Source organism: Carya illinoinensis, chromosome 2 (genome assembly GCF_018687715.1).
Source record: "Carya illinoinensis cultivar Pawnee chromosome 2, C.illinoinensisPawnee_v1, whole genome shotgun sequence".
NCBI lineage: Eukaryota > Viridiplantae > Streptophyta > Magnoliopsida > Fagales > Juglandaceae > Carya > Carya illinoinensis.
Window position 1 is genome coordinate 1,923,278 of NC_056753.1, and position 23,718 is coordinate 1,946,995.

The 23,718-nt window shown below is 33.1% G+C and overlaps 2 protein-coding genes across 2 annotated transcripts; both read right to left on the minus strand.

Moving 5' to 3' along the window:
- Nucleotides 1-3,225: 3,225 nt before the first annotated feature.
- On the minus strand, nucleotides 3,226-9,064 carry LOC122296452 (CDPK-related kinase 5-like). Its single transcript, XM_043106180.1, has 11 exons — nucleotides 8,210-9,064; nucleotides 6,492-6,622; nucleotides 6,288-6,329; nucleotides 6,013-6,121; nucleotides 5,520-5,598; nucleotides 5,126-5,422; nucleotides 4,931-5,043; nucleotides 4,601-4,708; nucleotides 4,463-4,525; nucleotides 4,193-4,360; nucleotides 3,226-3,826 (listed from the first exon to the last, which is right to left on the minus strand). Exons 1-11 carry the CDS (start codon nucleotides 8,801-8,803, stop codon nucleotides 3,686-3,688), a joined length of 1,845 nt encoding a protein of 614 aa, XP_042962114.1. The 5' UTR covers nucleotides 8,804-9,064; the 3' UTR covers nucleotides 3,226-3,685.
- A 6,581-nt stretch (nucleotides 9,065-15,645) lies between these two features.
- LOC122296455 (phosphoglycerate mutase-like protein 4) lies at nucleotides 15,646-20,077 on the minus strand. Its single transcript, XM_043106190.1, has 7 exons — nucleotides 19,915-20,077; nucleotides 19,744-19,822; nucleotides 19,127-19,177; nucleotides 18,891-19,001; nucleotides 17,494-17,625; nucleotides 16,529-16,604; nucleotides 15,646-16,195 (listed from the first exon to the last, which is right to left on the minus strand). Exons 1-7 carry the CDS (start codon nucleotides 19,932-19,934, stop codon nucleotides 15,972-15,974), a joined length of 693 nt encoding a protein of 230 aa, XP_042962124.1. The 5' UTR covers nucleotides 19,935-20,077; the 3' UTR covers nucleotides 15,646-15,971.
- Between the last annotated feature and the right edge of the window lie 3,641 nt (nucleotides 20,078-23,718).

Genomic DNA, 23,718 nt, shown 5'->3' on the forward strand with positions numbered 1-23,718 from the left:
TGTGTCTTTTGGCTTGATGACGAGAACTATGAGCTGCAAATGTGATAGGGCATGTGTTGGAGACAATGGCTAGCATGTGGAGAACCAGTCTCCAAGTGGGAGATTGTTGGGTTATATGTGGAACCTAGTTTGTGAGCAGAAAATGTATAGATAGAAAGTTCACTTGGCTGTCACTCGACCTGACGCATGAGTGAAGTTTAACTCATGAGTTCGCTCGGTGTGCACTCGACAGTAAGTTTGAGCGAACATCAAATAGATTATTCGCTCAATGTGTTTTTGATGCTGGGCTCGAGAGAAGCACTAAACCTAGTGTTGGCTCAAGTGAAGCTCTAACATCAGATAGACCGGCTCAAGCCAATGTTCGATTTGTTGTTCGCTCAAGGTGTGCTAGACACCCACTCAAGTGAATAACACAGACTCTGCCACCTTAGGGTTTTTCACGCTTACCTATATATATGTAATGATTTAAAGAAACAAGTATATTCAATGAGAGATTGAATAGGAAAAAGAAACAAGAGGTATGTGAGCAATCTTGAGAGAGAAAAAGGCCCTAGAGAGAGAGTTGAGATTATGTAAGGCGTGGTGCTTTTGTAATTCACCATGTGATTGTAATCTTCGTTAGAATAAAATCTCCTGCAACTCTGTGGACGTAAGCACATTACCGAATCACGTTAAATTTTGTATGTCATGTGTGTGTGCTTATTTCCTGTATTTCTGCATTATTGTTTTCCCTGCTTGTCTCTATATCGTTGTGTGTAGATGTGGTGACTCTAGTGCTTTATCACAACAATATGCAGATATGTCGTCCTGACATGCTGCTATTAAGAGCATTCATATTGAATTAGTTAAATCCCTTTTCATCTTTTTAATTTGAAAAATATCATCATATTTGCTCCACATTGAATTAGCTAAACTATTTTCATCCCAAATATGAGCTATAGTAAATCTATTCTTCTTTTCAAATTGAAGTGTACAGTAACAAGTCTAAATCTAATTTTTATTATATTTTCTCTATTGTTGTCCACTCCTTTTATCCCTATCACTGGGTGTTCCCCTACATTGCCGACTACTTGTGTGAAGAACTTGTGTTTGATAAAAATTTCACGACACGCGTTGAATAAAATATTAACAATTCTAAGTAAGAATTAAAAGTGAGACAAACAATATTATAGATTATTATATGTTATTTTGTAATATTTTGAGATTATTATATTATAGATATAGGATTTTATGAATTATACATATGGGATTTTTATTTATATATAAGATTTTACTATCTATATACATATGGGATTATTATATTATAGATTATTAGATTTTGAAAATAAAAATAAATATGATTGTTAGAGGTTATTAAAGATTAGGTAAATAAAATAAAAAAGTAATTAAAGAAATATAAATAATAATAAATAATAATATTTTTTTATTATAGAGAATGTGATAGCTAATCTAATGTAGATTTTAAGTATTGAGTGATTAATTAAAAGTAAAAAGTTATATATTCTTCAAATCTTAAAGATTGAGATAGCTAATCCAATGCCAATAACCTAATTTGAAACTCTCTTTTTATTTTGTTTTGTTTTTATATACTGTACGTCAAGATAATTCTATTTTTTTCTTCAGCTAGTGTCACATCTTCTCGGTGATTACGTGATAATATTTTTGTCCCCCAGAGATAGGTTTGCTGATCTGATAGCATTGTTAATAGATTATGTATATGTAAATAATAATTTTGATTAATATAAGATAAATTTAAATTTTAACTATTCCATTTATATAAGTCTCCACATTAGAATAGCTATTTTTTTTATTATATAACAATAAAATAATATAAGATAAATTTAACTTTAGTTATTCACATCAAATCTCCACATTAGATATCTATTTATTTATTATATAGTAATGAGTAATTAATAATTTAAAAAATATTTAATTTTTTTTAATTATTAATTTAATTTATTTTATCATATTTTAATTATTAATTATTAGTTTATTTTATTTTATCACATTTTGCTATTTAATTTTAAAAAAACTTATGAAAGTTTGTGAATGTAGATAGAGAGAAAACAGAGTGTGTTATAAAAAAATAATAAAATAAGATTTTCTCTTTGTATAGTGTAAACCAAATTTAATCTTTTCTTTATCGATACTGTAGCTAAATGCTACAAATTTTATTAATAGATAATCTATTACAAGTGTATTTTATATCTAATAATAAAAAAAATATAATATATTTTGACAATACATAATCGGGTGAGAATGCTCTCAGACAGCTTTTATCACATGATGATTTGAGTTCAGCTCAGAGATCATTTGGGCCAAACTATCAAACCAACATCTGAAATGTGAACAACCCATTATATATTGATTGCCCACTTCTATAAAAAGCTTGTTCAAGTTTTGGGACTCAACCACCAAAAACGACACCGGACAACAAAAATAAAAACGAGTTGGGGAAAAAAATGTGCCACGTCAAGATTACGTCTGTGATTAGGCATGACAAAGATGACAGATAATAATAGCATTTCTATAAAGTTTTTTTTTTTTTTTAAAGGAACTTGTCTCGAACAAAACAAAACAACAAAAAAGAAAGGAAAACCTTACTCCTCGGATAAAAATGCTAGCAGGATGAGGTGTAAAACCACATGGGCGTGAAGTGTATGGATTTTCGTTGTAAGAGATAAAAGTCATTCCAAGAACTTGCCACTATGGTAAAACAGAACAGATTAGGTTCAAGAACCGGCGCTGTTAGATGAGTAACACGTGCCCCGTAAACAAGACACAGGAGATACGTGTCCTTCATCTAATGGGTCTAGCTTCAACAAAAATTGGACCCGAGCCAGGTACATAATTTATAAATCATTTCCAAGCATGCTTGTGAGATTTCACCCTATCTTTCATCATTCGGAGTGCTTCATTGCACTTTTATCTTTGAATGTTGGGTATTGAGGAAATTTTGTTGCATAGAAAGAACTCAGAGACTCTTCCCCAATGAGGAGGATTGGGAGGTTATAACCAGTTTTTTCTGCTACAGTTGAGTTTAAGAAAATTCTACCTATAAAAAGAATACCCAGAATCTCAGATCCTTCGTCAAACTGGATTCAGGAAATCACTTCTCCAGGGAATCCTTCTATTCGAGCCTAAAAAACTAATTAAAACAAAACTTAAACAGAAAGTCGAGTAATATGATACGAACGTGTGCATAAACTCATTGAGCCTCTGAGATTATGGAGTGAAGATGGGCACAAACTTTTGATTAGGGAGCATTCAGCAGCATGTACGATCTAACCCAACTTTGGACTTGTCAGACAATTCCAATATGTCAGGAGATCTAGTATAGTTGTCTAACAAGTAACAACCATTTGACAAAAACCATCACCTGCAACTAAACAGACCTGAAAAAAGCTTTACAGAAGAAACACAAAACTCACAGGCTTCGTTGCTCGAAGGAGAGCACAAGGGTCAACTCCAATCCCGAGAGTATGGGGGAATGCAGGCATGGTTCGTGGAGATGAAAAGTCCATATATGACCGTGCTGCTGACCACAATTGGATGGAAAATACGCACGAATATTGAAGGCCTAGAAAGTGCATTAATCACATATGACCAGCTATTTTGCACAGGTCAAGACAGCATGGTACAACTAATGCTTTCTTGGTTCTCTTCAGCATGGGCTTTGAACCTGTCATTGAGCTTTTGCAAGGATCCGGCTAGACACACCGTGCAACAATTTCACAAATCCAAGGAAACTGAGCTTTCCATCAGTATGCCTAACCCAATCGTGAAGAACAGCATGAACAGGGACTGAAGGACTGAGGCCAAGTTCCTGAAAGCGTACAAAAATTCTAAGGTCAATCTGTATCGTGATAGGCGACAAGATGAATTCAAGCATCAGTGTTTCTCCGGCCAAGTCCAACAAACAAACTGAATAAAAGCAAAATTGGAAGAGTATTAACTTTTCCAATTTCACAATATTCCCCATTGCAGCCAAAAGAAAATTGATAAATGAAAAAATTGAAAATCACTCTCTTTCTAATTTCTAATAAAATTTGGTTCTCCAATCTACATCCTCAAAATAGATCCTTTTTTTTTTTTTTGGGAGGTCACAGGCAGAGTAGCATATTGTTAATAAAAGTAATTTCCTAAACAGGCCAGCATGCACGCAGTTATGTTATTTTTTAACCAAACATACCGAAGCCAACTCCTCAATAACAATAGCTCTGTTTCCATCCTTCTCAAAAAGTTCGTAGGCACAACGAGCATGTTGCTCCCACCGATCAAGAGCCTCAAGTTGATGCACACTTAGTGCAGCTGCACAGAACTCCTCAAAGTCCATCCTTCTGTATTGCAATGCATTAAGCTGGAGCCAAAGAGAGGCAAAACAACTTGCTGTTAAAGTCAATATTCAAGAACATTAATGAAAAATAATCACCACATCCGTCAAAGTTGTCGAGCAACCTACCGACACTAGAAAATCAGGGATCCGCGACTCCTTCATAGCATCTGTTGCATTTTTCATCAAGGCCTAGCAACAGCAAAAGAGTGAGGATATAGCTTACAACATCCAGTTTAAACGTAAGATATATTGATAGAAACCAACCACTTTGATATTTTCTAAGCTTATAGTGCCGTTTTTGTTTGGTTCCAATAGTGCAAACTGCTCCTTCAAATAAAATAGTTCATCTACAGTCAATGTTTTAGACAGAGCCTGAGACAACAATGAAAAGCAGAATGTAAGAAACTATTAGACACTGAAATCGTGTTTACCATATGCAGATATAATTAACTTAGCAGACCTAGAACTGAATGATTAGGCTATGAAGAGAGATTCAATCACTTTCAAAAAGTCTTAACACTTTAGATTCTAAAAAAACTACCGAAGAACAGATTAGTAAATTATCTCCACTTATAGATGGTATCAACTACACACCCTTAAAGCAGCTTTTCGTAGAGATGATGATCGCATATAAGCCTTCATGAGTTTGAATACAAGTATATCCAGAGGCACTTTTACATCATTAGAAATTTTAATCCAAGGATGACCTGCAAGAAAACTGTTTGAGCAACACTATAATTACATGAGAACAACAACCAAACACTTTTGGCAGTGGATGAGGCACCATACTTAGAGCTTGAGCAGCTGTCATTCGTTTTCGTGGGTCTTTATTCAAAAGCCGCTTAACAAAATCTCTGGCCTCAGCAGACAAAGATGGCCAAGGCGGTTCATCAAAACTTGGATCAGCTTTTAATACAGCCCGAAAGATCCCAGACTCAGTTCTGGCCCAAAACGGACGGCTACCACACAATAGGATATAAGCAATTACACCAATACTCCAGACATCAGCCTCTGTACTGTATGATCTATGCAGAACTTCAGGAGCTACATAATATGCACTACCAACAATGTCGTTCAGCCTTTCATCTGCAAAGCAATTGAAACATTTTAACCATTGACACATTCAAATAGCTATTATACAGTATGTAGAACAGTTTATATATAATTATAAATGAGGACAAACCTAGTTTCGCGAAATCTGACAAGCCAAAATCTATGGCCTTCAATTGTGAGTTCTCATCCTTTGACGCAAAAAGGAAATTCTGATGCAGCAATAATTAACTAAACTTGGTGAGAGAGTAAATCAATGAAAAAAAAAATCAGAGTGCAACGAGCACATGCAGCAAGAAACTTTGAAACTGCTGTTATAAACATTGCTGAACGACTGATTCACAAAAACAAGTACATCGGGTAATCAAGTCTTTGCTCACTGAGCTTCCACAACTTTTGCATCTGGAAAATTGCAGGCTGTCAGCATTTACAAACTACTTCCTCTGTTTAACCCCTGACCTCTTTGAGAGATAGAGGGACTGACTATACATTAGAGCCATCTTGAAGAATTTATAATTTTACAGGGAGACAATTACAACAAGGTAGTTATCTCTATCTAAAGGTGTACTACAGCAGAATTCAATCTAATTTTCTAAAGATAGCGAAATAGATATAATAAACTCCACCTCAGGTTTAAGATCACGGTGCACCACACCCTGGAGATGGCAAAAGGCAACAACATATAATATCTGTATCATGACAGTTTTTGCATCATCTTCCGTGTATTTCCCACCCCTGCAAAGGAAAAGGGCATGCAAATATAAGCTAAGATGCATGTAACTGCTTTATCAGCTACCTATCAGCTTTGTCTTTCATAACTTCCCTTTTCTTCTCCTCATCCATCAACTCTAGTAGGCTCAAAGAGCACTTTTTTGGATCTTGCTAGCGAAGAGATATATACCTTGAGAGAATTCTGTCTAAGAGCTCCCCTCCTTCGCATAACCTGAGAGGTGAAAGACAATCCATCAGGGCTCATTAAAATAAAACTTCAGATAAGCAATTCTGAAGATACTTTCCAATAGGGAGCAGAAGATATTTTCCAAAACATAACAAAAAAATTAACAGCAGCATCAAATTCAATGAAAAGCTTGCAGTCAGAGCTTACTCCATTACTATATACACATTGTCATGGTCTTCATACGCATCATAGAACCGTATGAGATTGTTATGCCCAGTCAATGCTCTCAATATTTTCACCTCCCTTCTCACATCCTCAATGGCAATGGCAGTGTTCATCTAACAAAAACAATTAAAAAAAACAAATAAGACACAGTAAATAAATCCAAAAGACAGCGCACCTTACAGTGCTATAAACTAAACATAAACACTTCCGCCAAAGATAAAAATAGAAACTTTGGATGAAGGATAAACAAAAAATATGGATAACCAATATGGTAAAACAATGACTAGAAACGGTTTACTATTAGCAAGTGTAAAATTTGTAAGAAAATGTTCAAGAATGTTATACGGAAACTATGAGTCATAAAGCAAGTAGAATGGATGATATCTTGAATATATAACATCAGGATGACAAACACTTTAATCTCCCACATCGATTTTGCTTTTTATAAGTAATCACGAATTTTATTAATTCTCAATAGGCGTGGACCAAGTATACAGGTTAATCCCCCACATGGATAACTCATACGAGCAAAACCTCATAGCATAAGTTATTAAATTTTCATCTCTTTTGCTAGAACATTCTGCCAGGTTCTTTAAATTAACTCCACAAAGAATTTTATTCACAGAACTCTCCCAATAAAAATGGATTCTTTTTAGAAATCTGAAAATGGTGTGATATTTACATAAAGAAGTAAAGGTTTTCCCAGACTTCACTATTTATTGGGAATATTACATACACACACGTGTGTGTGTGTGTAAATAATAGAGGGCTGAATTCACTTTTCACTCTCAAACTACCATGGGTTTTGCACTTTGCACCACAAACTATCAAAACTAAGGCATTGCCCTCTTAAACCATAAACATCAACCAATAAAAAAAATTATGAAAACTTGACATTTTGCATCCTCTCTTAAAATATCAAGATCGTGCCACAATTTTTTATTCATCTTTTTTTTTTTATTGGCATCGGGTGTCTGAAAACGAAGTCCCGACTTAAACGAGGATGCAAAGTGTCAGTTTTTATATTCATCTTAATAGTTAGAATTACACGAGGATACAATGTGTTAGATTAGGGTAGTTTGAATGTGTGAAGTTTACTTCTCCCATTCATGCATGACGTCCATGGCAAAATTAACTCTTTTATCTTTTCCATAACTAAAGGTGAAAGAGCTAAAAAAAACTTTCTAACCAAACTTTACTTGGATACCAAACTAGAGTCTAATTGGTTCCTTATAAAGCCTAATAATTCGGGGCCAACTTGTTGACCAAATACCTCAACGTAGCAACACAAATAATAATAACCTTAATCAAATCTAACGCGTCATAGTTGGGCCAGTAGCGCCAGATTTATTTAAAGAAAATCTCAACTCCAATAATTATATGGTCTCCGCTACCACCTTAGACCTCTAACAGCGATCAAAGACCTCTTCATATTATCTGCTAAACATATAAGCAATCGCATGAAATTACTGACGAGGAAAATCGATAAGAGTCATCAAATTCATTTTTAGCGTTTCCCACACAGAATTACGAGTGATATGATAACCCGCCTACGGATCCAATCTCTCCAGTGCCTCTCTAATCTTTGATTTGCAGAACCAATAATTCACTAACTAATAAGGTAAACCTATAGTGAGAAACGCAGTCATACAAACTACAGCAAAAATTAAACAAAATTAGACATAAACATTAAGGCGAACCTTGGCTTTGGGTATGACTTTTACGGCAACCGGTTGGCCTTTGAGCTCGCCCTTCTTGAACTTGGCGGCGCAAGTGTACCCGAAATGTCCTCTCCCAACCTCGTCTCCCAGCTCGTACTTGTTCCCGAAATGCTTGGAGAACCCAAAGCTCTTGTCCAGCCCGGTCACCTGCTCCGCCTCGCTCCCCTCCGGTATCGCCGCCCCGTTCGGCTTCACCAATCCGTGTCTCCGGGCCAGCACCGCCCGTATATGCTTCGCCGGAGACGGTGGCGGGAACGGCCGCTTGAAGAACCGCTTCGGCGTCGAGTTCGAGCTCGCATTTGCCGGAGATCTCGCCGGAGACTTCTTCGAGAAGAGGTAGTGCGCCGGGCTGGGGCTGTAGAACGGAAAAAACGGTGATTTCTTCCCGTTCTGCTCGGCGGTAGGTTTCTGGCTATCACCATTGCCATTGGCAGAGCTGGAAGTTGTTTTGGTGCTATCCTTAGCCTGGACGGATTTATTCTGAACCGGTGTAAAATTGTTCCCGGCAGGTTCAGGATCGGATTTCGGAGAAGAAGGGATGGTTGCGGAGGGTTTGGAGATGCAGATACCCATCCGAATATCCTCCCAAACGCGGAGAGTAGGGATTTCACTTCCAAATCCAAGTCAGTGCATCGTAATTCTTATGGATAATGGATTTGAAATTCTTCAGGAAGTGGAAAAAAACAAAACAAAAACTCAGGCTTGTCTCCGAGTGATTGGAAGCGTTAACAATGTTGGGATAGAGAAAGCGAAGGGCGTGGGATCCATAGAAGCTGATAAAAAGGAAACGACGATTGCTTCGCTTTTTCTTAATTCCACAACTAAATTCGTTTAAACTATTATTTGAGTTATTTACTTTTCAATATTTATATTACTTTTTTTTATTTTTTTTAATTGATTGTCTACTGCACGTGGAGAGATATGATTGGTGGCATGGAAAAGACTATTTGATTCCACGTGGCGTGCATTGGGGCTCGTTCTTCCTCAATTAACGTAACTTGTCATCTCGATAATAATTGGCTGGTATCGTATGTATATTTTGAGAATACAGCTATTTTAATAATTAGCCTATAATTAAATTTTCAACAAAAATTATGATCTGGTGTTTATCAAAAATACAGTCTTTTAGTTTTTTTTTTTTTAGAATACTTAATTTAAACACTTTTTATAAACTTTTAAAACATATCATTAATAGTTGTATTAAATTTATGTTTTTAAAATTATTTACATAATCATAAATCTTAATAATACAGCATTTTTATAAAAAAAAATGCGATATTTATTAAGAGTTGGATCCCGTCCCAACAACTTTTTTTTTACTTAATAATTAAGAAAATATTTTTTAATAATATCGTGTTTTTTTATTTTTTATAAAAAATATTTATAATGATTAAAAATTACTTGAAAAAAATAATTGGAACCAGGAAAAAAATTCCTTACTTACGTTTTCTATTAGTTAATTCATCTTTCTTTTATTTATTTTCTAAGATCTCTATTTTTATATGTTTTTTTACGGAGAATATACAATTCTTCCCTCTTCAGGCTTTTTTGATATTAATAACGTGCTTAAAAAAAACCTCTGACTATGCCCCTTTGGAAACTTAAGGGTTGTTTCGAAAACATACTCTATCTTATTTTATCTTATAATTTTTTTATAATTTCTTCACTAAATATTACTCGAATATATGTATTTTTAATTCAAATTTTTTTATTTTTTATTTAATTATTATCGAATCATTATAACTTTTTCAAACTTTCGAACAAAATATAAAAAATAATTCAACCTTTTCTAATCTCAAAATAAAAATTATATTCTAATAATATTTTTAATTTATAATATTTTTATTTAATTTTTTCTCTCTATTTTTTCAAAACTCAATAAAATATTTTAATTCAAACTTATTCATTACTATTCATAAATTCCTTATCACATTTAATTTGTATAACTAAACAAGACCTAAAAATGGAAACTTCTGCTCCACCCTTTGTCTCCCCATTCTTCTTCCTCTAAAAAGCTTAGATATAATTTTGTGCATGCTTTAGAGCATTAATAGTGACCTAGCTATTCTTTAATCAAATTTTTACTAGAAAATTCATTTTTTTAAATTTAACTAACCAATTTTCAACAACATCAAATAAAAAATCCTCTAAATCTATTACTATTATATTAAAATATTAGTTTTCTCCTTTTTCATTATTTTAATTCTAATTGATTGTAATATTTATTTATTATTTAAAAAAATACATATTAATTTTTTAACATTTATATTATTCTAACAGATATAATTTTTAACGGTTTTTTTTTTTACGACGGTCATATTCTTGCCACGGATTTATTTACCAGATAGAAAACCAAGGAAAAAGAAAATTATATGAAATTATCATCTGGGAACCAGGTTATAAGCAACAGGCTACAGCGTGAGTCATGATGAATTATCATCTCCCAAGCATAAGAAATTTGTGAAGAATAAGCAACACCCAAGTGGGAAGGATTTTGACCATGTCATTCAAAAGTAATTGGATGAGAACGGTTGGGTTTGGAGAAGGAGGCTTCAAGAACGAATATGGAATCCCAGCGAGAAGAATAATTTATGGCCAAAAATTAATTTAGCCAACAATTTGGGTGGGCTAGATCTAGCCAGCCAAAACTATAATAGATAAAATTATTGTACATCTGGCCAGTTTGATGTAGATGTCACAGTAACATATGAGCCTCATTTGTGTTGCATATTTGTCAATTTGCAAATCACATATAATAGCTTAATCAATCCTACAAGCTCAAAATATCAAGAATTGACCTGCCACCTCTGCGGCTACACTCCGACTTGTTGTGTTGCATAATAATTTATGGCATATCTATAACTCATTATGGGTGGGTACCAGGCCTCGCACACCTACTACCCCGCGCTCGTCTGCCCTTTCAAGATTAAGCAGGCAACCCCAACGGTGGCAGAGGGTGGGCTGGCCTACCCCGCCTCGTTGTTTATATATATTAACAAATATATTTATACATATTTATTATTAGTTTTACTATATATAAATATAGTAATATGTATTAAGTATAGTTTTTATTTAATATTTTGTGCAAGTTACAAAATAGCCTAATGTGAACTTTATATATGGGCCAAGACAATACAGGAATTTTAATTAAGCAATATGAGACTTTTGTATTATTTTGACCTCCTATATAAAAGTCACATAGGCTACATTAACTTACACGTAATTTGCACTAATAAATTTTAAAATTATATTATTAGTTTTTAAATTATGGTTACATTTACAAATTTAAATTTAAAATTTATTTTTAAAAATGTGTTTCTAATCAATTTTGGACTTGGGAGTAATTTATGGCCTTATAGGTCATGGGTACTATTGTAGTGGGCGGGGGTGATACGGATGAGGGGTCTACTCCCTCACTCGGGGGGTGAGGTGTGGGAGTGAAAACCCTACCTCACCTCGATGCAGGGAGTGTGGGAAAAAGTCAACTTTCTTTGTATGGACAGATATCACCTCTTTAATTAATATGTGAAGAAGTAATTTTTTTTTAACAAAATTTTTTTAAATATAATTAGTATTTTTCTAATTCCGGGCATAGTCCCCTGTGTGTTCAAGCTCTGATGATCTATCCCATTCATATACTTTAATTAAAAGAAAAGAGAAGAGAATCTTAAAAAGGTCAAAGAAAAGGGGATTTTATTTTTTTAATGTATTATCGGGGTGTTCAAGATGAGAAAGATGAGGTATAAATGTAGGTAGGATCGGAGCAGCTCTTTACTCGCCAAATGGCACTCTTTAACGTCCTTATTGTACATAAAAACAAAACATTAAAAGGTATTAATTCCCATAATCTTTTAAATAGTTGCGTGTGATTATGGCAGTACTCTTCTCTTTGATCAACACTGTTGGTTTACTTTGTCGCTGCTCCTCTCGTGGGGCTATGCCAAAGGCAAAGAGGAACAATATCATGAACTCATTCATGACGCAGACTGAGCTGATTTAATATGTTCTTTTTTTTTAATTAATTATTATTATTATTATTTAACTTATAAACTGATGCATGCATGCATGCCACAACCTTAAAAAAATGATATACAATGTTTTGTTTTTTTTTAGGCCGAGTTTGATTTCATAAAGTTTTGAAACGGTTTCATTCTATTTTATCTAAATATTATTTAAATATAAATATTATTTAATTTTAAATTTTTAACTTTTTTATTTAATCATTTAAAACTTTTTTAAACTTTCAAACAAAACACAAAAAATAATTTAACTTTTTCAAATTTCAAAATAAAAGTTATATTAAAGAATTATATTCTAACTATTTTTTAACTTTTTTTTCCTCTCATTTCTCAAAATTTCATAAAATTTATTCTCAAAACATTTCACTACTATTTACAGATTTATCATCTTATCTCATCTATATAATCAAATGAAACATTAGTCTTTTTTTATATAGTTTTATTTTAAAGACTTAATTGCATAGTAAGATGAGATAAGATAATCTGTAAATAATAATGAAATGATATATGAATAGTAATGAAATGTTTTGAGTTAATATGTTTTATGGAGTTTTGAGAAATGAGAGAAAAAGTTGAATAAAAATATTATAAAATTAAAATATTATTAGAATATCATTATTTAATATAGTTTTTGTTTGAAATTTAAAAAAATTGAATTATTTTTTGTATTTTGTTTGAAAGTTTAGAAAATTATAATAATTAAGTAATAATTAGATAAAAAAAAAAGGTTAAAAATCTGAAATTGAGAAATATTTGTATTTTTGACATTTCGATATTGAGATTAGATGAAATGGAATGAAAGCTAAAGCCTAAATGAAAGATATTTATATAAAATAACTTATAAAAATAACATCTTTATACATATATATTCTCAATAAAAAATATGGTTGTATAAAGAATAGTAAAAAAAAAAAAGTTATACATGTATTATTATTGTTAGAGAAATATTTTAATTATAAAAAAATTTTATTAAAATAAACTCAAAAATAAACATGACATAATCTGATATGTTAAATTAAAATTATTTTTATTATAAATTTATTTTTATAAAATTATGACTTTTAACTGTAAAAGAATACATATTAAATTACTATGAGTAAATAATTAAAAAAATAAATAAAGAGAGGGAGAAAAATGGCGGGGGGTACATGGGCCCCATCTTTCCCCCACAATTAGTACAACATGTATTTGTTTGAATTATTTCTTTAAAAGAAAAGAGAAATGGGGGAACGGTTGATTTGGACAGTGATATATATAGTATTGCTGTCGTTTTTTCAATCTCTGCAGCACTTGAGCTATACTTCTGACTTTTGTACCACAATGATGTTGGTAATGATGAGCTGATGAAGTGCCAGTTTTCTGTTCATTTGGCGCCAAATCAAAACTATCAAAAAGTTACCCCATCACTTTTGTCTTCTGTTTGTCCTTATCGTTAATGCGCGGGCTACTCCACCGCTGAGAATCACACCTCCATTTCACCGCTATTTCAATACGTTTCATTTTTTTTTTTAAATCCTTTTTAATATTTTTAAAAAATAAAAAAATATATTAACATATTTAAAATTACTTCCTTAATTATTATTTTTTTATTTTATTTTTATTTTTATTTTAACAGAGAGATACACGTAAGTGGTTTACATTGGGAGGCAAAGTAACTTTTTTCTTATCCTTATTTTATGAAAATGATTTTTCTTTTATAAAATAAAAAATGTCATTTGTCAAGAAGAACAACAGGGCAATAATTATTAGTTTTATTAGCATTCTTATTGAAAATTACAGTAACCCTTTAATAAAGATTTTTAGACTAATATGATCTCCTTTCTTTTTCTTTTTTTAGAGTTATTATTATTTCAAGTCGGCGTTACTTAAATATTAATATTTAAATTTTAAAATTAAATTATATTGTGTAAGCAATTTATTATGTTCTTTACACACAAATTGATTTTTTTATATAAAAAAAATAATAGAATAACTCAATCTAGTTGTATCATGTTAGGATGTCGTGGAATAATATCTGTTTGATTAAAAACATACAGCAGATCCATTGAACAAAAAGATATGGTAATTGTCAAATACTAGAAAATGGTATTAAGAATATGAACAATATTATAAATACCATTTTAAAAATCAATTTCGAGTTCAACTTCATTTGGTCCACTGAACATGAACTCATAATTTGTATATTCACTAAATAAATTAATCTATTTTTCAACGACATATTCATCATACAACATCAAGTTTGACCAACTAAAAATGATCACGAAAGACATAATAAATCGTTCCCCATAATTCCATCTTTCCCAAAGTCAAAAGGAACTCGTGAGAGCGAAAGTCAAAAAGATCTCTACCAAGGAAAAGTGAAAAGGAAAACCGGTGGAATTTCATCATCCACATCCACAAAATGAGAAAGTTGTCCGTCCCTGTCTTGTTTAACTGTCCGTGCATCCTATACAAGCTAGCCCCCACGCATCGTGCGCATGCTTGCCTCGCACCTACATCAAAATCGAGTGCACCTTTACCACCCACCGCCCCTTCTTTTACTTATGAGAAATTCTTTTTATTTATACTATATAAGAAAAATGAGCAATTACGACTAATTAATAATAATAAAAAGACTATTTAATTGTAAATAGTCTTTTTATTATTATTAATGGGTCACAATTACTCATTTTTCTTATAGTGAACAAATTATATAAAATAAATTTATAAATTAATGTAATTTAATACAATATATTTATAAATAAATCTAACAGATCATATAAAATTACATTAATTTATATGTTTATTTGTATATACTCACTTTATGTATGTAGCAATTCTCTTAATCAATTTATTATTTTTATTCTTCAATCTTAATACTTAAATATGTGTTTAGATGTATGATGTAAGACTTTCTTGTAGTACTTCTCTCATAAATGATTACTTTCATGTCAAAAGTGTGAAAAATATATCTTTTACCCTGACTTATAAGTAAAAATATTTTGATAATTTTCCGTGCTCGATTGCTAGGATAAAGTTGAACCCAAATCATCAATCCAGAATATGGTGAACAATATGAGGACTGATAGTGAGTTGTGAAAGTGCTCCAAAATCTTTGCAGAATGGAGACACCAAGGATTACTATGATCTGCCCACAGACACCGTGCATCAACTCCACTATTCCACTAATCAAGCAACAAAAGAGACCAAGCTAGACAGCAAATCATGCGGACAGCCACCCAGGCTTCCCTTAAAGAAGAAGAAATTTGAACTTTGAACCAAGCTTCTAATTTAATAAACAGCTTGAGAATTCCAATCCGATATTGCTTGGATTGCAACGGTGTGGAGCTTGACATCCAACGTGTTCTGTCGGTGCTCGGTCAATGCCACGTGACTTCAACCCAAAGAACATATACATGGTCGAACAGATCCTTCCCTGTCAAATTTATTGTTCTTACATCTGATAAACTGATATCTCCATAATCAGTTATTTTTAATATGATGATATAATATTTAATTGAAAAACTTCCATCACATATGTAGCGGTCTAGGTACATCTAAACAACGTTAATGACATAGAGAACCAATTCCTGGGTTTATTGGGCAAAATAATCATTGTTGGTTGAGCCTTAGTGATGCTAGGGTCCTAGTTCCTTTCAGAAGCCCAGCATACCACTTCTTGAATATAGTTGTTTTCAATCTTGGTTGTAGCCATGTGACTGAAGAATGCTCAGACAACCAAACTAACCAGAAGTTTTGTCCCCACCAAACCCAGACTCAAGAAATCCAGTTTGGTTGAGATGGCTAACATCACCCCACGATTTTATGGTCCACTCATCTCCATCCGACAAGTGAAGGATGTTGACAGATGTATTCAGTACCTTCCCTCTAGACCTTCCATTTGGGCAAGCTCGCTTGTACAGTGATCTGACGACTCCCCCATGAGTGACCACAACCACTCGTTCTCCTGCAACCGATTAAAGCAGGTTATAACTGGTCATTCTCCACTTAGAATGTCTTATAGTAGGTCAATATGTATAGCAAAAACGATTTTGCAACTCTAATTGTTTCCCCCAACCAAACTTGGGTCAGTAGTTGGGAGTTCAAATCAATTCGGGCTATGGTTAAATTCGTAACTATAAAAGTAGAGTTTACCTGCACTGCAGTACACAAAAGCATGTACCCAAACCAAATATGAGTAAGGACAAGAAATATACAGTTACTGAAGAATAAGTAACAATACAACCTTCCCAGTTTCTGAAAATTTTCACTGGAAAAGTTCTGAATGACCTACACATACCTTTATGCTTTCTACCAATTCTCTCCAATGAAGATGTGCAACGTCCATAAAGTTGGTCAAGACTTTCTCCACCACCCTGAAAATGTAGTGTAATGTAAAGGGATAGATTCCAACAACTTTTCTGTTTATCCCAAAACAAAAATTTCATGCCCATACAATATTTAAATTACTTACTATTAATCATATTTCTTCATGTATCTCACTCTCTCTTATCTTAGTGCATGAGGAATTACTTACCCAGAGACAATATGTTGCCATGATAAGACACAGAGATTATTTCTAGCCCTATTCAAGATGGAAGATGGCCGTGGTAATTATACAAGTTTAATAGCCCAAGAGAGGGGAAGATTATGCGAGTCCCAGGTCCTGTTTCTTGCACTGGAAGATTCTCATGTTCAGTTATTTCAGCAAAAATAAAATCACTTGAAAAGGATTTGCACATGAAGTAGAAGTCACGCTGAGCCTAGGTCAGCTTGAAACACAAATTACAGTTCAAAGGTCTAAAACCCTAAACTGAGCCAGTATTACTTGGCCTCATATTTGTGGAACAAACTTCAAGCTGACGCTGCTGACCCGAGCCAGCATACATATAGCAGACCATTCAAGTATTAGCCACCAATTTCAGATATATTCTTCACCACTAGCTTCCCTTTGAACCCGTCACTGGACTGATCATGCTCGACAGTTTAGAGACTATCCAGCATTCTTATCATGATATTAGTAATGGCTCCAACTGCCTAAATTCCCCTATCATGAGCAACATTAAAATTAAAAACTGCAGACGTTGTTGTGGAGATATTTTCATTTACACTGGGTTTCTTAGACCAAAATTCAAGCCCAAATTTTCAGCTGAAACGGAGATAGGACCAGCCTGGCCCATTCTGCAGCCCTTCTCACAAGCCATAATTTTACCTAATGGTGTAAATTGTGTAATACAACCCTAAAAGTACAAACAGAGTACTTACTGGGATTTCCTGATCTGTCTTGTGATTTGAAAGGGCCTGGTAAGCCTCAGGACTAAGTTTGGCTGCTTCACGTAGTACAAGCCCTTGAAGATCTCCCAAGTGTCTTTCCCGTAGATCAGGCTCTTTAATAACCTGAAATTAAAATTCAACAGTTACTAGATCATTGATTTTCTCTAAAGGCCGGCGATGCTAGAGGGCTGCCCAGTGTTTACCGTTCGGCGTACAGCTAATACAAATTTATAATTCTTTTTTTTTTATCATTTTCTTTTAAGTACTTTTTTAGTATTTGTAGCCATTAAAAAAAAATTTTAAAAATATACAATTTCATTAATAGTCACTTCCTTAATCACTAAATAAAAAACAAAAATTAAAAATTAAAATACTTGAGCGATAACTTTGAGGGGGCTAATTAAGTAGCATTTTCCTTCTCTAAATACAGATTGTTAAGATATCATGTAATGTAACTAACCAACTTTGCCATGTAAAAGTAATAATATTATGATGGTTACATATAATAATGAAGGAAGAAATTATGTGAGAGAGAGAGAGAGAGAGAGAGAGAGAGAACGAGTGAGAGAGAGAATACAATACCATAAAAATATTCCCAAACTAAATTCAACTACATACCTTATTATGAAAAATCCCCCACCCTCCGTTTTTTAAAGCATAAACTTATTAGATATTTTATTCAGTCAAATTAAAAGATATACAAGAAAAATAACAAGTTAGGACTTGTTTCACATTGATGGTACTGAAATCCTATTGCTCTTGTCCATGAGTAGTTGAACCACATAAGGAAAAGAAGATGAAATGATAAATGATATATTCAATTACATGCAACAATAACCTTAGAATACCTAAGTTGATTTTGTGGTTCAAGTGAAAGGTGCTCAAGGCCAAAGGCCTGAGAACGGGGTCGGTCAAGTATGATATGTCAATAAAGAAAATCATCACTGCACTTGTAATTCAGCAAATGATAGGGCCTTACATTGTGTTACAGCAGCAAAATGAGGCGAACCTCAACTAGTTTCTGGCAGATGTTTAGTTGGGTTGATTACATAAAACCATGATTCCAAGAGCATGTTACTAGTTCTGTTTATTACCAAAACACCATTATTCATTTTGCTTTCTTTATACCTGTATGTTTACCATTTTTTTTTATTTTTTATTTTTTTATGAAGTATTTTTTTATGTTCATGTCATAGAATAAATACTTGCAAATAAAAATTGACTACGCCTAAGAAAATGACTTCAACGTGACTACTCTACAGTCTATACATAACTAAAATCCGAATTAAAACCAGAATCAGAATTGAAATTAGCATCGTCATCTCCTCACATATGTTCAAGTAAATACAACAAATGGAACTTCAAGAAAGTAGCTTCTCAGTGCATACCTCTAGCTCACCACAACAGCTTGCAATTATCTGTGCAGTTTCAAGAGCCCTTTTCAAGTCTGAAGAGTATACGACGGAGATTTTACCCTCCCTGGATAGTCTATCAGCAACCTTTAAGTAAAAGTCAATTATATAGTAAGGTCGAGGCAATTGAGATAACCTTCCAAAGGTTTATAACCAATTATGTTGGTTTTTAATGCAAAACTAAGGCAAGCAATATATAGATGATAACTTACTGCAGATGCTTGTTGTCTCCCAGAATCATTTAGTTCTACATCCAGATGTCCCTGTTTAAATATGTTTAATGCAAAAGAAGAAAGATTGGCAAAAATCAGAGCCAGAAAAAAGGATACGAACACGGTCTGCTATATTACACGTGAGCACGAGTCAAAAGGTATAAAAATTTATATTTCACTCCCCGATGGGCGTTCACAGACTAGATTATACAAATACATATAGGAGGATCGATAAGAAAACGATATGAATAAATATGGAGCTGAATTGGGATTTGTACAATTATGTTCCATGTCCTATATAAATGCTATTTGAATTTGTTAATTGTCGTAAACAAACCACAATCACTAATCTGGAAATATAAAAGAACACCACTATTATAGAGCACAGTCCAATTATAAATACGATTTTAACAAAAAAAATAAATTAATGAATCAAAAGTGCCGCATCTCATATGCTTTAGGAAGGCCCCAAATCTAACTAGGTATATAGAAGTGTTCAAATAACGATAAATTTTGATTCGCAAGCAGAAAATCAACGAAACAACAGACTTTACAAACTCGAGCAAGCCAGTTTGACATCCTTAAAAAAAAAAAAAAAAAAAAAAAACGAAACGGACCTGAATCCTTCCATCAGCATTCCACTCCGTTTCCCCGTGACGCACCACGACAATCTCAGCATAAGTCGGATTTAGCACGCTGCAAAAAAGAAATTAACGTTAAAGCTAGAGAGAGAGTGAGGGAGAGAAATCGTTTAATAGAGGAATGAGAAATGGGGGGTCGGATCAGACCTAGAATCGACGTCGGACATGAGGACGAGTAAATGTGAAGCTTGGAGGTAGAGGTATGAGGATTGATTGGCCGTGAAGCTGAAGCAGTGTTAGGAGAAGAGCGGAAGACAGGAGCGGGGTGCTGGGATTACACTACATTTATTTATTTATAATTTCCAATTCATAGCATTTTATTCAGTCGTTCATCATTAGAACCAGATTCCCTGTTCCGCTATTGGGCCGTAGAACCAGATTCTGTGCCCATTGCCCAATGTTTAAGATTCTTTTCGGAATAATCACCCAAAACAATCATTCAAGTCTTTAATGGTTGCGTATCATAAAATAAATAAAAAAATTATTATTTTCTTAAATCAATATTTAAATATCACCCAAATACTTATATTTTTTAATTTAAAATTTTTAAATTTTCATTAAATTATTACGATTTTTTCAAACTATTAAATAAAATATAAAAAAATTCAGAATTTTATTTTAATAATATTTTAACTTTATAATATTTTTTTTTCAACTTTTTCTTTATCATTTTCTGAAATTCTATAAAATATCTTAATTTAAATTATTTTATTACTATTTACAAATAATTTTATTACTATTTATAAATTTTTTTTATCTCATCTTATCTTAACATCCAAACAATGATTAGAATGACTATAGATGCAGGCATTCTTCAAATGATTGTTTTCATTGTTACTTCAAAGTTTGATCACTTGCTTTACTTTTCTATCATATTCTCAGTATCATTATTATGAAACTTTTTTTTTGTAGAATGCAAAAGTAAAAATAAATAAATAAATACCTTTTTGAAAAAATAAAATAGTCATATGGGGCCACATATTTCGTTTCCCCATTGCTTATCATTACCTTAATATTTTTCTAGTACCTAAGAGGTACATCTCGTACATTTTTTAAAAGTGATGTTTATTGATATTATTATTTTTTAGGTTACTTTTAATTATTAATTATTTAAATAAACAATACTTAAAATTTAATAAGTTTATAGGTTATATAGTCCTGCCCATTAATGTATTCAAAGCCCACAACAATGGAAAAAATACGAGACAAAAGACAAATTGTCTAATATGTTATTTTTTCCTTTCCCTCATAAAAAAGTGGATGGGGGTGTCAATGTACCTTTCTCTCTGGGCATGACTATAAGGTCCTCACTGTAGAATTCTAAGTTTTAGATGAATTCATTTCTGCCGTTGTATAAGAGTGTTTACAGTGTGCTCAATTTATAGATTTGAGACTTGAGAGTAACAAAAATGCAGACCTTCTCTCAAGCATGAGGTGTGCATGAATCCTAGAGCTAGCTGTACCGAGCTGATATAATAGAAAATATTCCCCTATTGTACAAGAACAAATCCAAAAATATTTTAGAGAAAATTATAATAAAATCTTTAAGAATAATTGCTTCTAGATGAGTTGTGTATTTGAGAGTGAGTTCTTTCTTTCTTGTTGTCATCGTGTGTTGCTGAGATGGAGTTGGGAATCACTAATGAGTTGGAATTCTATATCGTGCTGTCACCCTCCTGCGAGTCCAACATGGGGACCATGGTGAGACTCGATCATAATGTCAAGAATCGAGATGAAGATAGAGGCTTGGTAAGTACATCGACAAGCTGATTATGAGAAGAAATGAAAGTCACATGCAACGTCTTTATGGAAACCAGATCTCTAACAAAATGGAAATCAATTTCCATGTGTTAGGTATGTGAATGGAGAATCGGGTTGGCTGACAGATAAGTAGCACCCAAATTGTTACACCATAAGGTGGGAGGTTAAGGAAGAAACATAGCAAGATCCTTGAGCAGCGATTGTGTTGCCCAGATGACTAACACAAGAGGGGGGTGAATTGGGTTATATTTTAAAAAAATTAACAATTATAAATCAAATACACAATATAAAATATAAAGCAACAGTAAATATAAATAATAAGGGTAAGAGAAAAGCAAACTCAAGCTACCCTTTGAGGATCCTCAAATTCACTATTCAACCTCCTTCAAGTAAAGATAGAAACCTATTACACTTTTGAACAACACCACTACAAAGGATCCGTGTAGAACACTCTCTACACTTGCAATCACCTTACACGTGGTGATTCAACTATTCCTTATGTAAAACACTTTCTACACATACAAGAGTTATACACACAATTTTACTGATACAAAAGTTGATAGTGGGTAGGTTATCAGAAAATACTCTTCAATGAGTGAAATAAGAACAATACATTGCAAACTATATCTCTCAAAATGAACAAGGGTTAAGGCTCAATACTTAGAAAAGAGAGAATGAAAGTTTTGAATAAATATTATATACTCTTGGTGTGACGCCCCCAAATTCCGTTTGGGATCGGACGGACATTTGAAGCGTCGAGACATGCAACACAAGGTTACCTGCCCCCGTTCATGACATATAAGATGCAATAATCCTAACATGCATCTAACATTATGCAATATTCGCAGCGGATAATTTTTTTCTTTAGCAATACTATGCACCAAACTGAAAATATCCCAATACTTGAAACATACTTCATACATAAAGATCCATTGAATAACTAAGATCACAGCACTATTCCAAAATAGTTATGATCCAATAGTACTGGAGATGCAACTCCATCGTACAAGTAGTAATTTAACTACTATATTAACATTAACGACGCACCGTCGTTCAGTCGACTGTGTCTAATTGGTCAGCTCCTGATCCTCCTTCAGGTCCTGTAACAAGATCTACCATTCGGGGGCAATGGTAGTTGGGACTACCACAGTGAGATTTGATTACAAATCTCAGCAAGTTAACAAAAAACTTCCATACATACTAATGATGCATGTATGACAGTAAAAGCATAAATGCATAATCAAATTCATAAGTAATTAAAGCATAACTTAGCGTACAATATAGCATAATTGACATAGCTTAAATTGAATCATGAACTGAACTTGACTTAGCATGAACTTGCTCTGAAACTTGAATTAACATGAAAAATACATACTCCACAGTTGTTGTGGCCCCATGTATTCTACATGTAAATACATACTCCACAATTGTTGTGGCCCCATGTATTCTACACAAACTTGACTTAACATTAAAAATACATACTCCACAGTTGTTGTGGCCCCATGTATTCTACACAAACTTGACTTAACATGAAAAATACATACTCCACAGTTGTTGTGGCCCCATGTATTTTACGCATCACAATTGTAGTTAAATACATACTCCACAGTTGTTGTGGCCCCATGTATTCTACACAAACTTGACTTAACATTAAAAATACATACTCCACAGTTGTTGTGGCCCCATGTATTCTACAAAAACTTGACTTAACATGAAAAATACATACTCCACAGTTGTTGTGGCCCCATGTATTTTACGCATCACAATTGTAGTTAAATACATACTCCACAGTTGTTGTGGCCCCATGTATTCTACACATCATAATGTACTCAAGATGAAATGTGACTGGAATACGAAAGGACTGAAGTCCTGACGTAACATAACGTGACTTGAACATAACTTAGAATACATGACCAACTTGAGATAGAAACATTTCGTAACATGGCATAACATATAATAGACAACATATTTAACATGACATACTTGCAACAGTGAATATTACATGACTTGACTTACATGTAATAGATGACATACTTAGCATGACGTACTTGTAATGTACAGTAATACATAACAGAATATATTATGTAACAGATAAAAATTGATGACAGAATAAATTCTGTATAATAGACAATTACATGATAACTTGACATGGCATGACACATATGATAACATACATACATACATACACTG